The sequence below is a fragment of the Melopsittacus undulatus genome, chromosome 4, assembly GCF_012275295.1.
Source record: "Melopsittacus undulatus isolate bMelUnd1 chromosome 4, bMelUnd1.mat.Z, whole genome shotgun sequence".
NCBI classification, from domain to species: Eukaryota; Metazoa; Chordata; class Aves; order Psittaciformes; family Psittaculidae; genus Melopsittacus; species Melopsittacus undulatus.
In genome coordinates, this window is record NC_047530.1 from 63,433,781 (window position 1) to 63,451,504 (window position 17,724).

A 17,724-nucleotide genomic window follows, 5' to 3' on the forward strand; every position below is an offset into this window, starting at 1 on the left:
TACTCCAAAGAACACAAATTGCAGGTAATAAGACAAGGTTTTAAAGGAAACTTGATTTTCTTATGGGTTCACTGACATTCTTTCCAGATTAGTGGTATTTCCATTTCGCTAAGAAAGCGAGTGTTTTGGCAAAAGCTTTATGCAGGCATGAAACACATGGACTATTTATTAAAACTGGAATGTTTTGCAAATACAACATATTGACAGATGTTATGCAGTGTTTAGTACACAGGGCTTTATACTGATAGGTGGCAATGTCATTCTGTGTTTAGCGATAAAGAATTAGGGGTTTTGTATTTGTCATCCTCTTAAAATCTACTCAAATTTGAAAGAGCTATAAACCTTGTCAGTTATGCGGTGTATTGTCCATAATTGTGCTGTCTTTGAGTATTTTTTTAGAGGAGTAGGATGGTATGACACTTGAGAAAAGAGGCACTTACAACAGGACTTGACACTAACCTTTCTGCTTTAATACTGAGTATGCATGCAAAAGTAAATGTAAATGTAGACTTTAAGGGCACAGTTTATGCTGGTAAATGCCATGCTGGGATATATTAAATGCTTGGTGTGATGTTTACCATCTTTTTCTCATTAACTGTGAAATGTCCCTTGTGTTGACCAGCACATACTAAAAATTGGGAATTTGAAATACCAAGTCACCTTCGGTGTCACTTATGAATGTGTATTATGATATATTCAAACTTTGTACTATAGATTACATTTTGATTTACTTTTCTCTTATGTGCAAGTTATTTAATTACTCTAAATACTAAAAAGGAGTTGATAACTGACATAACAGAAGAAGAAACGTATCTGAAGTCTTCCTGAAAGGAACTGGGTTGAATACTGCTGAGCAGAAATGGTAAAAGTTTATTCCTGAAAACAGCATTGCATTGAGTCAGCTGCACTAACATCTTGCTACTTAATCCTGGTTTTGTTTGCAAAAATGCGCTTATTTTTTTTGGGCTAAATCTCCCACACAGGAACTGGAGGCAAAAGTGGGCCAAGTATTAGTTCCTTACTCTATCATTTGTTTTTCTAGATTTTGGCAGAAATCACACATTCTTTGTTTTAATTTTTCACTTCCCCACATTTGACATTTTATATCCTTTAAGGTTGCAAGTTTCTTTTCAGTTTATTTAGCATAAACTTAAGGGGCTTTGTTGTCGTATCATTTCTTCTAAGCAGGACCTCCTTGAGCCTTAAAAGTGGAAAAGAGGAACTTGTAATTTCAGAACCACTCAAGGTTACTAGATAAATCAGTTGCATAACTTAAAATTACAGTTGCCTAACCATGAAACAATGCTTTCTTGTTTACTTGTGGTCATTAATTTAGCTTAAGAATTTCCTGCACTGTATCACAAGGTTGTGTAAATGGAGTTTTGTAGAATTTCTCAGGCCTTATATTCTTGTAAACAACAGTTTTAGAAATAGCTTTGTGTCCATAAAAATACAAATTAGCTAGCAGGGGGCTTGATACTAGTTTTTGAGCTCATGCACTCTAAGTAATGATTTGCTTGTGTGCAAAAAGGAGAGGAGTCTTATGATTTGAGTAACATATTTTGGGCCTGTTTGTGTAGGCAGTATAACATCAAAACATCTCTCTGCTTCCTGAATATTTCTTAGAAGCCTCACTTTGGTTAATAAAGGTCAAATAAAAGACTCACCAGTCCACAAAGGCTGACTTTCGCATCTTGTTGCACGTACTTATAAGTCATGTTTATTTAGTTAGTCTAATACCTGTAGCAGTTTTACCATATTCACTTTGACTTCAGTCCTCTGCAGGATTTCTTCTTAAACACTGGAAAGTGCAAATGAAGACTTATTAATATTGTTTTTCCATGTCTTGCAAGTGTGGCAGTTCAAAGGTGTTGTCAGGACTTTGCAGTCTCGGGAGCATTTCAGCTATGCTGTGAAAGGATCTTGCCTTCATTCAGGAGGTGGAAATCACAAAGAGTCTAATAGTAGATTTGGTTTTCTAAAGACCCATCTTTTGAAAGGGTTCGGATAAGCTTTTTATTTCTATACATGTCCCATGTAGCCACAATAAATAATTTGTAAAACAAGAGAACTTGATTTGAGTGCATTTGCTCATATAAAAGTGTGGCCCAAAAATACCTGGGGAGGTTTCATGGTTGAGCTACGAAGCTGGTGGTAATTTTTATTCCTGTAACATGCTCATATATTTTTTATTGGCTCAAGTACTTCAAGTTTTGCATCCTTGACTAATTTTTGTCATCTTGAGATCAGCTGAAATATGTGAGGAGTCCCTATGTTAAGATGGCTGACAGCCTAGATCTGTGATTTAAGGAGAGTAATGCATTTGAAACTTCTCATCAGCTTTCCACCATCTATATGTAGTCTGGGTGATACATGCTTCCAGCATGTCTGCATTTAACTTAAAAGAGAGCTTTGGGATCTTTCTGCGAGATAATTCTCTATAGTATTAAGCTATTTGAATATATATCATTGTGTGTTCTGCCAAATAAGGTTTTGTTTTGTATTTTAACTTTTGGGTGACTAACTTATAGGCTCTTTGCTTTGACTGTCTGTAATACACAGCTTGAGCTCAGCTTCATAATTCTCAAACTATCATGTGTTTTTGGGATGTACTTGGTTCCAAGAGAGTCTGGAGAAGCTTGTAGATATTCACCTAGCTTTAAACTGAGCAGTTATCAACAAAAAGATGATGAGTATGTTACTTTGCTGCTTGTTTGCATAACTTGAAATTCTGCTTTTATATGCCACCCTTGCCATCAGTGTAGCAATAATATTTAGGTTTTCTGAAATAGTAATTAGTAAAATGAAGGCAGTTTACTCTCTGCAAACCACTCTGAAACCATTTTATAGAAGACTTACTTTGGAAAACATGTTGACAGTAAAGAAGATACTCTACCAGCAGTGTGGAGCTGCATCTTTGTGTCCAGGTGAAGGTTTTCTTCTGATGCCAATTTAGAACAGTTTTTTTCTGGATATGTGTCTACTGTTTCTCAGTCCAGTACTGTTTATCTGCAGCATTGCCTCGTTGAAGAAGCAGGTAGAATTTCCCAAATGGAGTAATTTCAACGAAGAGAGCAAACTAATGTAATTGTCTAACCCTCTAAAATCGGAATGCTTCTGCTTGTCTTAAGCTAAACAATCCACAATGCTAAAATAAAGCTAATAAATTATGCTTAAAGCTGTTATCAATTCTAGCTAAGTTCTACCACTGCAGCGTAAACCAGTGCAGGCTTCTATCTTACGGTAAACTGTATCTAGAAAGCCTAATTATACAGCATGACATTGTTCACTCTCTGTGTATGCCTGTATGTTTTTATTTATATGCTTATGCATAAATAGAATTATTTAATGCTTTGGCAGCTGTATATAACAGTTGTATCTCTTAATATGTGAACTGATCATAAGAAAAATATCATGTAGATTTTTGAAAATGTGGACATAAAACCAGCTGTGAAAATAAAAGTTTTCACCTTTACACAGGGTCTAGACATCTGTTGTGCTTTGATCTCCTTACCTAAACAATTACTTCATTTCCTTAGTTTCCTAAAAGTAGAAAGATCTTGGTTTGTGAGTAAATTTTAGTTTGGCAAAAGAACTTAAATTGCCGTGTTTTTTGTGCTGATACCTAATTTGAATTCTAGAAAATGTGTGGGAAAATGGGTGACATTGTAGTGCACATCTTCTTGTTGTGATACATAGCTTTAAACTTGATGTATGGGTAAGTTTCTCATTTCCTCTACCTCCACCCTTTAGGGACCTCCATTCCACCCTCTTTTCTTTACACAACTAGTTTGCAACTTCCACGTCAATTATGTTTGCTCTGTATTTTACAGTGCATGGGACTAATTGTATTTATTCCTGAGTGGAACAGATGAACTCGTTTTAGTCAAATGTCATCTAGATTAATGTGATATCTAAGAATAAGCTAAATTGGGACAATTTTTTCTGTCTTTCAACCTATGAACAGTGTGAATTGAAGCAGACAATGCATTACTGTAAGCTGGGTGGCAGTTTAAAATGTGATCTTTAGATTTATTATTTTCATTTTTTCAATCAACTAAACACTTTAATGCCTTGCCCCAGTGCTTATGCATGTACTTATTTAAATCTGTTTGTATGTTATGCTTTTCTTTTTTAAACTTCTTGTCCTTTGCCTCTTTAGACTAGTATAGAGACTGGTTATACTTTTCATGAACTATCTTCAGTGGGTTTGTGTTTTCTGCATGTAAACTTGGACTTCTGTTTTTTTTGTTCAGGAGTAAAAGATACAAAAAGGGTCTGAACTAGTTCTACCAAATACTCAAAGCAATGGTTGGTCACTGCTTCAGAAGTAGTGTGAGTAGTGTAACATGTTATAAATTTAATCTAGATGAATTGCTTGCAATCTTACCCTGAAGTGGAAATCAGTTTGTTGAAATTTAAGACATCTTCAGTTTCTCTATATTCAAGTACCTAGAATTAGGATATACTAAAAATAAAACTGAATGGGATTTAATACTTGAAATATTGGTAAAGGCATTTTATGCTTCTGGAGAAAGTTGATTTTTTTATCGGCTTGTTATATATGTATATATTTGATAAATAATAGAGCCTATTTTCATTATGACAATTACATGTAGTACAGTAGATATTGAACATTTACCTGAGTACTTTGTGAGGAGACTGGAGATGTGAAGCTAAAAGGCTCTGTAAATGGTAATGGGAAAGACTTTACATCTGAGGTTATCTGTCAGATTTTTCAAACCGATTAACACAAAATAGAAAAAGGCAGATGTTCAGAATGCTCAGACTAAGGGAAAAAATATGTTAAGCAGCCTGGATGTGTGGAATTGTGAGTGCACTTGTTTTGATGTGAGGTGTTACCAGCTGTGTAGATGTGCAGAAACAAGAGCTCAGATGCCTAGAAAAGGATTTATAGCATGTCCCCTTTTAAAAAATCTCTGGGGCTGGTTTTTGGTTTTGTTTTGGGGTTTTTTTGGTGTTTTTTTGGTGTTTTGTTTTTTTTTTTTTTAATTCCAATAGACAGAAATGAAAATAAAGTGTTTTTTGGACAGAAAAAGGGAGCTGTTTGTGTTTTGTTCTCCAAATATTCCAGTTGCATCCAGGAAGCTGGAGTGTGTGGGATTGGTTGGTTTTCAGAGAAGGAAGAGACCTCTGAATTCCAAATGAAGTTTTTTGTCCCTGTCTGTATGTATTTGCAGAACCTTGTGCATGATGGTTCCAGAAATGCAGTGTCTCATTACTGTTTGAAAAGGCCTATTTTTTCCTTTTCCTTGTAGCTCAGTATGTAACCTGCATTGCAACAGACTTAAACTGGTTTCCTGTGTAAAGCTTTGTCTTTGACTTAATCTTGGCTTCTCTCCTGTAACTCCACATCTGTGAATGACTCATAACAAGCAGGGCCATCAAAAAAATATTGTGTATGTTTTTATCCAATTCTGTAGGGGTTTTGTTTCTAATTTTTTTATGGCCTTGCTGCATTCTTCCTTTGCATGTAATGAATCATACAGTATCTGTGTGCATACCTGACAAGAAACGTGGTTGTGAATTGAGAGAAAGTTGAATGCTAAGCAAATAGAAAGAATATCCCCAGCAATCAATCTGCTGAGAGCAGAACTTTTGCATTTGGCAGTTATCCTCTGTCAGCCCCTGGAGCACTTCTGATATTATGATTTTCTTTCCCCCTGTAAACAGCAAGTTCTGTTATAAATGGATGCTTTGGCTCAGGGGCAGAGTGGGATCTGTTGGGCACTGGCAGCAAGAGAGATTCTGTCTCCTGAGGCAGTCAAAGGTTTTCTTTTGAACCTTCACAGCATCCAGTGACTCAAGAAGGCAGACCCACGACAGAAAAATGCCAGGCTTTACATCTCTTTTCTTACCCTTGCATGAATGTTGTGACTCATTTCCAGATGTGTGACAGCATGGGGGGGACTCAGTCAGCTGCTCTGTCCCTGCAGGAGTGTTTATGGTGGCTCCTCTAGCTAAATATCTTCCTAGGTGAACAACAGCAAATTCCAATTCAGTGTGAGTTAAAGTGCATGTCAGCTCATAGAGGAATATCAATAAGGGGAGTTGACTGAGGTAGGCAGGATGAAAGCATGGCTGGAATGGCTTAACCCTACCACATTTTGATCTCTTTGTGTCAGGGAGTAAGTGTAAAGTAATGAAAAAGTCAGTTGCTGGCATAAATAGGTTTTCATTGCTGTACTGAGAAGTACTTTATAACAGCAATAGGTCATATGGCACATTGGTGATATTTTCCTACAGTTACCAGAGCAGCCTTCTCCAGCTGTTCTTTCCAAAACTACCTCTCTTTGGATCATAGGTCAAGAGAATTGATATTATCTAGGCTGTGTTTCATGTGGGAGAGCACTCTTATTGATTTCATGATTGGCTGTTGACTGCTTCTGTGAGTTTTGTGCCTACAAAGGACATGGAACAAATTAATGCAACATGAAAATTACTTTTGGCTGGCCTGTTCTTTTGACTACAGGTTCCCAAATTTCCTGAAAAATTGAAATGCAGAAAGTCCCATTTGAAGGAAGGGAGACAACTCCTGCAATAAAATAAAAGTTGAACCACTTTAGCTTTTCCCTCCTTGATGCCTCTACCAAGACACTTCTTGGGATGGGATTCCAGTTTGCATCTTTCTAGAGGGCAGCTTGACCAAGAAGTGTAAGATGACTGAGGTAACAGATGCCCTAATTTACATTTAGGTAACAAAAATGTTTTATGAGAATCAGGATTGTTCTCTTTCCTTTAGTACTGTACCCAATATATTCTCAAAAATACTTTTCTCAAAACTGGATGGGGGAAATACCATGGTGAGCTACAGTGCATGGATGTACTTAATATTTTATCAGGTTTCACTCATGCTAATGACTTAGGATCTTAATTTCTCATTATAATTGACAGTATTTGATAGTTTCACTTTCTAAAAAGTGATTATCAGTAGCATGGATACAAGTTCTTTATGTCTTACAAGAAAATAGTAATAGGTGGTTAAACTCGGCTACTACAGTATTTAGATGCTGGAAAGCTGCCTTCATCTGTTGATTGAAATGGAAGAAAAATACTGCTTATAGTTAAACCTGACAATAGTAATGTGGTAATATCTTGGTGAAAAAATACAAAAAATTAGGTCTCTGTTCTTGGAAAGAAACCTCTTCACAAAGCAAAACCTCAGCCTGGCCATGTCAGCTCTTTGCTCTACCTGTGTATAATATATCTGGAACTCTCACAGTGCTATTTAAGTTCTCATGATAAAGCGGGAAATAATTGAAGTCATAAGTTTAAATTTTTAATTATAAATGCTTGCAGTAATGTGCTGGTTCTTCTTGTTTAAGCAAATGTGTTATTTTCTATGACCAGCAGCTTTCTAGTTGAGATGTCCTGTCTTAGAATCATAGAATCATAGAATAGTTAGGATTGGAAAGGCCCTCAAGATCATCTAGTTCCAACCCCCCTGCCATGGGCAGTGATACCTCACACTAAACCGTATCACCCAAGGCTTCATCCAACCTGGTCTTGAGTTCTTTGAGAACTGGCAGGGCTGTTGATTTAATTGTCATTAAAATAAAGAATTCAGAAAGGGTTTTTTTGAAGTGTAGGATATAGAGTGACTTCCAAAGAGACTCTTAACTGTTTGATTTATCAAGTTATGGTTGAGCAGCTGAGTATTCTAAGGGGAAAGAGGCTTTGGTTTCAAGCTATGTTTTGACAGTGATGAAGTTGAGAACAGGCATTAGAAATGCTCACGTCAAACTAAAAATGTTGTGGAAGTTTGGATTAAGGAAGAGGAAGCTGAAAACTTCATTTAGAAGCATCAGCTGTCATGTCTACAGCTGGAAATGGCAGAAGTCCTTGAATGTATCTGAAAGATGACATAAGAGACTTCCAGGGATGTTTTACCTGGTATCCTAAAGCAGAATAGAAGAACTGACTTGTGCAGTGTTGGAATAGATTTCCAGTGATCTTTTTTGCATTTTGGTCTCTTCCTGACCTATGATTGCAGTTCTCCCAATAGCAATCCTTATCAACCTACAAAGGCGAAAGTTTTGTTACTGGGAACAAGTGTTGATCTGAGGCAGCTAATAGAGTAGTCTCAATCAGGTAATATGGTGCTGACAGTGAGGCAGCTTTCCTTGTGTCATTCTGAAGAGTAGCTGGCAGGAAGTAAAGCCTTCACTTCATTATCTTCATTAAAATCTTATGTCTTGTGCTATGAACTTGAGTGTGCTCCAGTCACATAAGGAAGTGTTCTGTGGTTGTGCAGAGAAGCTAGACCCATGTGTGCCTTTCAAAGGAGAGATTTCCAACAAGGAAAAAGGGGCTCCCAAAGCAGCCCCAACTTCACAGCCTGCTTTCAAGCTGTGACTTGGCTATAAAAATAAATAAATAGATTTTCTCTATGCAGACATTTGGCAGACAGCTTTTTCCCCAGGATAAATTAGTTTTGCAAAATCAGGAAAATCTGTTGTTATATATCTAAAATTTGCAGATTTGATTATTGGTTCTAAATAGATTTTTATGATTTTGTAACTCTAAAATATTGATGGGGGGATTGACAAGGTAAGTAACCTCTAGTGTAATTACTGAATAGAGTATGCAGGGGAAAACAGGTGATCAAAAAGTAAATATTCTAATAAGTGAATATACATATATAGTCTTCATGATACTATATTTCAGAAAATGTAGTATAAAGAGAGTATGAAGCATATGGACATCTTACCTGTCTGTGTTTATATGTGTGTTCAGATGATGTGGACCTTGATCCAAGAAACCTCAACCAGTTAGGAAGTAGTCTGACAAGAGACAATAGACACTGGACTTCAGGGGGCTCATAAACTTTCTATTTCAGCAGCAGGATGAAAGTGACCTCTACACAGTATGCCTTATTCCCAGAATTAATTATTTCTGTCAGAAGTTAGAGCACATCTGGCCTCTTCATGGGTAGCTTAGCAGTTTATGTATCAAGCTCCTTCTAACAGAAGCAGATAGTGGAACCCACCCAAAAATGTCCAGATACTTAATAGTCTTTTTATTATCATTTACTGACAATGCTGAAATTCATCCGATTGTTCTTTGGCTGTTCTGCCAGAGGAAGAGTGCTCCCATATAAACATTTTAGGTTTGTGTCATAGGTATCTTTTTTTTCTGCATTGTTTTGTTGGTTTGTTTTGGGTTTTTTTTCCCCTGATCTAGTAAATTGTGACACTCTTGTTCTCACCTCCAGTCCAAGGGTCCTTTTATCACAGAATATGTAGACAGTCATTTTCATAATATCATGTACGTTCTGACTTGACAAATATGTCATCATGTTACTTGGTCAGGTATGTTTTTTGCTCTTCTTGGTGTCAGTACTTTCTTGAATGTTTTGGGGATTGTCTCCTTTTGCCCACCCCCCACTTCAAATGTTTCCTGTTGACTTTTTGGCTTTACTCTGACCTGTCTATGGTAAGCATCCTCAAAACCGAAAGGCTGGTGTATATATGCATTAACAAAAGTTTAAATGCCTGATTTTCATTCCTTGGCTCTGGAAAACTTGATCATATTTATAAAGCCACTTGAGAACCTAAAATACTGAGGTTACTTTATGAAGTTTAGTACTATAAATTTAAAAGAATATGTAGTCTTACTAAAAAGCAGTATTCAAGATTATTGTGCAGATTTCTTGTTACTTGTCTTGACAGACCCTGTTATTTTAGCTCAGTTGTCTCTCTGTTTAACTTCCTAGTTTCTAAGCAGAAAACTGTGAGACTACCTTGGTAATTACAAGAAAAATGGGAAATTGTTTTGTTTGGAATTCAACAAATTCAATTCAAGGTCAGATTTTCTTTTTCTTTAACAATGTGTGCTCTATCTTATTGTTCCTAAAAGCACATTTTCAACAATGTGGCTTGGGTCTGTGGCCACTGGGGAGGAATTCTTTATCTTGGCTTGATATAAGCAAGCTTTCAGAGTATGTATGGGTTAGTGTCTGTGCACAGGAAAGCATAATCTTTTTGTCAGTTGGTTTCTGGTTCAATGAAAAAAGGTTGTTTTGTTTTGGGTTTTTTTGTTTGTTTGGGTTTTTTTGTTGTTTTTGCTTTGTTTTTTGTGTAGGTAGCTGGGTAACTTCTGAGAAATAGCTCAGGTTTTCAGTATGAATAACTCCATTTAATTTAAAAAATAATAATAAATACCATGCTACATAGCTGGCATGTTTCTGTGTCAGTTTCAGGGGGAAAAAATCAGTTTAACACAAGGAAGATCTTGATGTAAATGAGTTTTCTCCATCAATTGATAGGGAAGGTAAAGGATATTTGAATACTTCAGCTATATTATTCTAACAGTTATTGAAATCCTGTTAAAATAATACCTTGTTATCACTTTGTTAGAGCATTTTGATGCTGAAACCTGAAGAGTTGAACAGGCTTTTATGTTCTCGTACAAGCGTAGTCTTTCAATGCGGATAGAGGAAGAAGTTTCAACAGTAATAAACATAAGGGCAAAATTACAAACATATTATATTGTGTTTCGTAACAATTTCAGGAGTTTAGAAAATGAGACACAAAGCTAATGTGTGAAATTAACACAGAGTTAGAATAATTCATTTAAACAACACCTGATCAGTGTATCTTGGGTTCAATTCCTGTAAAATATGGCCTGTATTATAACAGGGTTTTTTCATAATTAAAATAATATTTGAAGTAGAAGTTCAAATTTATTTTTCCATGTGAACTGAGAAGAAACTACAATTGGGCTTTTTATGATTTGGTGATTAACTAGACAAGTGGTGTACTTCATGGGTACCATAATAGTTAACACCTGTTTCAACTGGTTTGTATTTGTATTGGATGAAACTTTGGCAATCCAATATATCTTGAAAAGCAAAAATCTAATACAAAATATTTCATGGTATGGAAGAAATTACAATAAACAAAGTTCAGCTTAAAATATAAAATGCCTATTATGCACATTTACGTAGCCTTTCGTCTGTATTTCTGAAACATACCGGTTTTGTAAAAGCAGTCTTAGTTTTTGTGATTATTCAATGTCATAAAATAAATACTGTTTCTAAGAAAACTATTTCCTGAGTAGCAGAGGTTGGCAAAAATGAATCAATTTGTGAGAAGTCAGTACACTGTATTAATTACCATTTGGTTTGTGGTTTCTCTCAAATCTGATTTGGGAACAGGGACCATTGGTAGAAGAGTGGACTGGTTTCCTCAGGTGGGTAACCAGACATGGTTTTTCAGAGCTCATCCTGAAATCCTGTCACACCACTTATGCTTTCCTATTTCTCAATAGAGGCACTGTTCAGTTGTCATTGTACACATTTAGTTTTGTTAAAGGAGTACTTTCAATGACTTGGTGTCTCTTTTGGTGTAGCAGATGCTGTTAGAAAGTTAATGGCTCTTCTCCTACTTGGGGTCATACCTGTGGTGCCTGGTCCTGCTGGCAAAGGAGCCTGTGGTACTGGAGGAGACTTAAAGAAAACTAATTTTGTCTATTACTGCTTCTTAAGGCTGTCATTACCTGAACACCTTGAGCTGCATGTGCCAGAGTTGCCAGCTAAGTAAGCACCAAGAGAAAAAAATCTTCCTTCTGCCCTTCCCACTTAAGTAAGTCTGGGGGCTATTCCAGTAAGTGTACTTATACCAAGTAAAGCTAGACCTCATCCCCACTGTTGCTGCACAGAAAGTTGTACTGTCAGACAAAGGAGAGCAGCACAAGGTGGAAGTGAGCAGCAAAGGCTTTTTATTTTGGTGGCTGAAAGCTTTCTTAACCAACTAAAACCTGTTTGTCTTCCACAAGTAACTACTTGGACTTGTCTTTTAAAAGCATTCCCACAGCAAATGAAGATAGTGGGGCTTTAGTGACCTGCATCTGTAGGAAGAAAGATCTAGAAGGATTTGTAAATTATTATTTGAAGTGGAATTTAGCAAGCCATTAAATAACTGAACTGCACTTGTTGACATAACTTTTTCCTAGATTAGGATTAGTGATGGTAATTTAAGTGATAGGCATTAGTGTCACTTTTTAATGTTGTTTGTTACTGATGTAGTATTATGAAATCATTAATTTCACTTAAAGTCAGCAACACTTTATTAAAATATGAAAGCTTATTTCAAATTTAATGAGTGGGCTACATAGTGCCTTTCATGAATCACAGGGACAACACTGCTTGCCTCCTCAATCTCCCACAAAAGACTTGTCCTCTTGGGTGTTCAAGAACTTGGAAATTTACCACTTTTTGAAAGAAACTTTGTTTGATATTTTAGATTAAACCAGTAAAATTACTAAAATAATCTGCCATATACATCAGATCTAAATTTTGGGAGCTTTTCAACATGGTATTTCAAAGATGAGTTTGGTTTGAGAATCAGGGTTAATACTCCATAGAGATGTTTAGAGAAATTGAGTTCAGGATGCCATGACCTAGTAGATGTTTTTCCTAAATACAAAGTAATCCTTGCTTTTGTTTCAGTTTATCTGATTTCAGGTAAACCTCAGTGACTTATTAAACTGCAGCTCATTGTAGTGAACACTGTAAATAGTTTCCATTTTTAATGACTTGTACCTAGATTTCATAACTTCAAAATGCTTCTCTTGCTCATTTCTGTACAGAAGATCATAGAAACATAGCATAGTTAGGGTTGGAAAGGACCTTAAGATCATCTAGTTCCAGCCACTCGGCTATAGGCAGGGGCACCTCACACTAAACCATGTCACCCAAGGCTCTGTCCAACCTGGTCTTGAACACTGCCAGGGATGGAGCATTCACAACCTCCCTGGGCAACCCATTCCAGTACCTCACCACCCACACAGTAAAGAACTTCCTCCTTATAGCTAATCTAAACTTCCCCTGTTTAAGTTTTAACCCATTACCCCTTGTCCTGTCACTATAGTCCCTAATGAAGAGTCCCTCCCCAGCATCCCTATAGGCCTCCTTCAGATATTGGAAGGCTGCTATGAGGTCTCCATGCAGCCTTCTCTTCTCCAGGCTGAACAGCCCCAGCTTTCTCAGCCTGTCTTCATACGGGAGGTGCTCCAGTCCCCTGATCGTCCTTGTGGCCTCCTCTGGACTTGTTCCAACAGTTCCATGTTTTTTTTTTATGTTGAGGACACCAGAACTGCACACAATACTCCAAGTGAGGTCTCACGAGAGCAGAGTAGAGGGACAGGATCACCTCCTTCAACCTTCTGGTCACGCTCCTTTTGATGCAGCCCAGGATACAGTTGCTTTCTGGGCTGCAAGCACACACTGAAGCCGGCTCATGTTCATTTTCTAATCAACCAACACCCCCAAGTCTTTCTCCTCAGGGCTGCTCTGAATCTCTTCTCTGCCCAACCTGTAGCTGTGCCTGGGATTGCTCCGACCCAGCTGTAGGACCTTGCACTTGTCATGGTTAAACTTCATGAGGTTGGCATCAGCCCACCTCACAAGTGTGTCAAGGTCTCTCTGGATGGCATTCCTTCCCTCCAGTGTATCAACAGAACCACACAGCTTGGTGTCATTGGCAAACTTGCTGAAGGCTCACTCAATCCCACTGCTTTTGTCTTGTTTAAAGAAAAATCTGTTAAGCCTTTTAATAATGAAAGAAATGGATGCTTCCCCTTGTGTTCGGCCACACTTAATGTTTCCGGATGTGCTAGAACTATCTTTCCCTGCTTTGGAGAGGAAGAAAAGCTTCAAGATAATTTAATATGAATAGTAAATGTTTTTTACACATTGGAAGCTTTCTTAAATATAGGTACTTAGATTAAAATGTATCTAATTGTGGTTAACATCCCAAAATTCGTACACTACTGATGAAATTTAATTTTTCTTAACTGTAATTTCTCCTCTTAGAAATAAGAAAGTAAATTTTAGGAAGAAAGTGGAATAAAAGAATAGCTAACCTAAAAGGAAGCATAATGTACTGCTTCATGTAGGTTGTCTTCAAATTTTTAGGCTTTTTTTTTTCTTTTATATTGTAAGATCCCATCCTAAGTGTGACTTGATACTTTAACCCTTTATTTTTTTTCTTCTTTCTTTCCATTTTTAAGTGTATAGTAGGGTTGATAATGACTACATCATCTTGATATACAAAACCCATTTTATATGAAAAATTATTAGAGGTGTATCTCTTCATTGATTAAATAGTGCTGCATCAAGGAAGCAAAATGGCAAAATACTAATGTGTCTCTATGGTTTTAGTTATGTGAAAACCTTCAGTGTTTCTTTCCAAATATGTCATACAGTCTTCCTTGCCTTTTCATAGATATCACCAGACCTGTCAAATAGGTGGTTGTAAAACATCTTATGTGCCAAAAATTATAGTGAAAGACAATGTCTTTATAGTATGGTGTAACAACTAAAACCACTGATTATTAACTCAAGATGTTTCAAAGTGCAATTTGCTCCAACTTCAGTGTTCTCTCCACTATTTTGTTATTTAGTTGTGTTTTTATTTTTGTGCGTGTTTTTGTTTTGTTTCCGGGTGTTTTTTTTTCCTCTGTGAAGTCATTTCAGGGTGTTCTCATTCCCTCTTTCTTACTGTGCTTGTTGGAGTCCATCTGCTGTACCATACAGTTTTTGTTGGGGCCAAACTGTAAATCAGTTCACCAGAATGATTCAGATTAAAAATAAACCTACAATAAAAAGCTTGGAATTTGCTTTGTCAGCATTCTTTTTAAATGCCTTGCACAGCATTACTGTTATTATCTAAGCCATCTCTTATTTGTATTCAGTTTGGAAATATGTAGCTGTAGCTGGATGAAAATCTGTCTTTTCTCAAAACTGTAACTTCAGCCTCACATCTGTCATGTTCTCATCTCCAGTTTGTCTCCTCTGCTTTCTGATTAAAAGCACCTTGGTCCTGTGTTTCACTTGAAAAGTGTGGTGCTACTCCGTGATTCCCAGAAGTGTTTCGTAACAATTCTTGAGTTAATGGAAAACTTGTGAAACAACATGCATCTATGAAGTGGCTGCTGTCAAAAGAAAGTTGTGTTTTTCAAAAGAAGTTGTGTATTTCTGTGGAATCAGTAGTTTATAAATCTGAAAAACTGAAATCTTCCCCACTTGTTTCCTCTACTTCCAGAAATTTTTGTCCTGGTGAAAGTGCACCACTTCATTCTTCTCCTAAAAGCACTTGCAGGTTTTGAGGGTGAGGAGGGCTTTGTTTTCTTCTCAGACTTGTAGAATTGTTGACTCTGGAATTGCTCTACAGCAAGATGACTGCTTGACAGACTTCATTCACTGTGTCTAGTCTGACTACAGTTGAGTTAAATAACAAACTTCTGAACTGTATGAAATAACATTCTTGGTGTGCACTGTTTCAATGATATTTAAGTGTTGTTGATATTTTGAGAAGCCTGTTTCAAATGCAGTGCAGTCCTTCCTCTGCACTGGAAAAAGTTGTCTTGTGCCTCTAGTCTGTATCTGCTCAGTTGCATTTGTTCTTAGATTGAGTTATCTGAGTTACCATTAACTTAAGTTTGGATTTGCTTGTGTAATTGAAAGAGTGGGGAGAGCTAAGCACCTGTAACAGTTTTGAAGACAGGGTGATGAAGTAAGCTAAGAATTTGGTTTGTACATGAGAAATACGGAGAAATCACAATGACAATGAGTTTCTTCAGAGATCCAGTACCATTCAGGAAACTTCATTTATGACTTGAAGTTCTATTTGGAGGCATCTCTTTCTCTAGGGAAGTTATCCTCTTCTTCATCAGCTTGAGCTACTGTGTGTTAAATTGATTGCTAGGTCTCAGGTTGCTATATAGATAAGCTACAATGTAAGCTATATGCACTATAGCACACTATAATTATAAGTGCTGCCATTTATGTTAACTAAATTTAAAATGATGGTTTTAAATACATGTGGGAGATAGTCAAATTCTTGTTCTTGAAGTTACTGATTTATAAGATTGCTTCTAGGCTGTGTTCTGCAGTGATGTTTTGTTCTGCCATTGTGATGGTCTTAGCACTGTTATTGAAAAGTACTCTGAAGGCTCCCTCCTCCCTTTGCAGCCACATGCACTTAGTTGTTTCTCACTCTTCCTTTTGTTAGCCTTACCTTTTATGTAAATTCAAATGTTCCAGTATAACCAGTACAGCTCTACAGTAAAGGGAGCATTTTAGTGTGCTGGCTAAATATGTACCTATAGGTATGTTGGTCTTCTTTCACAAAATCAATATTTTACCTTTCCACCTTTGATTTCGTAGCTTAAGACAGTGAAAATCTTAATTTTCTCCTGTTTAACAAGTGTTTCTTTGCCCCACCGTTGCCAAGCCCTACCAGTGGCCATGTTCAGTGCTGCTTTTAGCTTTGAGTGACCTCTCTTGAATGTCATTTTCAAGTGTTCAAATGTGCTTATGTGTCTGGTTTGTACAATGGCACCATTTCTAGTGGAACTGTGTAGGGATACCTTTTGTTTTACAGCTGCTTTGAGTGTAGTAGTTCATGAACATTGGCTGGTGGAAAGTACATGTTGCAAAATTTCACTGGATAACAAATGAGAGGGATACTTAACTGCAGTAATAACTGTTTAGATTTTTATGGCATTTGCTCATACTCAGAAAACCAAATAGCAGTACCTCTGTATTTCTCATCAATATAAAAACTAGCAGAATAGAGGGAAAAAAATTAATGTGATTCTGGCTTACTGTAATGCTTATTCTTGTTTTGATTCTAGTTCTTAACCTTGATATAGCAAAGCTTGTGCCCTCCAGCTTAATTTTGTTGCTTCGATTAATGGTATTGCACAGTGAAGTATGCAGTTTGAATATAGCATTGGACTTGAATGTATTTACACTGTATGTAAAATATGTGTCAATATATCATAACTCTAGGTTGCAAATATGAACATCTGCTTGGATTCTATCCTGAGCGAGTGACTTGCAAAAGGTTGTTCTGGTCTTAGTGGTTGACTGGTGTTTACCGTGAGAAAAAAGTACTGAGTTTTAATTTCACATTAACGTGTACTCATTGAAAACTTATGTAAACCTGTACATTTCCTGCTTTATGTTTTGTAACCAGATTGCACTTTTGTTTTACAGCTGCTGCAGAGGGCAAAGGGAAAAGTGGGGAAGACTTTTTTCAGAAGGTAAGAAAGATACTTAATTCTATAGCATCAGTTGATTAGAGAAGAAGCTTACACCCATTGCTCATTCATCAGCAACTTGATGTACAGTTTCCACTGTATGAATCCAATTCCAAAAATGTTTTTGTCATTTAATGTGTCTACTAGCCATCAGCTGTGCATGGAATGGGATAAGACATGTTCTCTGGTGTATGCTGATGTCATGTATGCACAATAACTTAATTCTTTAACTGAAATGTCAAAATGTATGTTATGAAAGTTATTTTTTCTTAATAGCGGGGGTTCATCCAAAAGAATAGATGGTCTTGAGGTTTTTATATGTATAAACACTACGTCCTGTTACTGAAAAACTGGCATGAAACTTATTGTGATGTTGTTGAAATCACAAATATTTGGTTGAGAAATGCAGAGGCCTTTTAAGAGAGAAATGGACGATCCACACAGTGATTCAATAAAGTTTGTGGTTACAAAGAGGCATGGAAGGACTGGAAAAAATAGTCCTGCAGCAGCTAAGCCACAAACAGAAGCACCGTCAAGAGCAATGACTTCAACATTAGTTTTACAAAGCAACATGGGTTGTTCTGTTGTGGGGTGGTTTTTTCTCTTCAAGGAGAGTGTGTAAAATATTATTCACAAGTTATATGAATGAAGATC

At 36.7% G+C, this 17,724-nt stretch overlaps 1 protein-coding gene across 1 annotated transcript in view; it reads left to right on the forward strand.

The window, feature by feature from the left end:
* Positions 1-17,724, forward strand: part of BICC1 (BicC family RNA binding protein 1) — a 111,059-nt gene that overhangs the window by 18,726 nt on the left and 74,609 nt on the right. Inside the window, exon 2 of the mRNA XM_005153651.3 lies at positions 17,027-17,073. Within this exon, the coding sequence (XP_005153708.2) occupies positions 17,027-17,073 (47 nt within the window). The remainder of the gene's footprint in view (positions 1-17,026; positions 17,074-17,724) is intronic.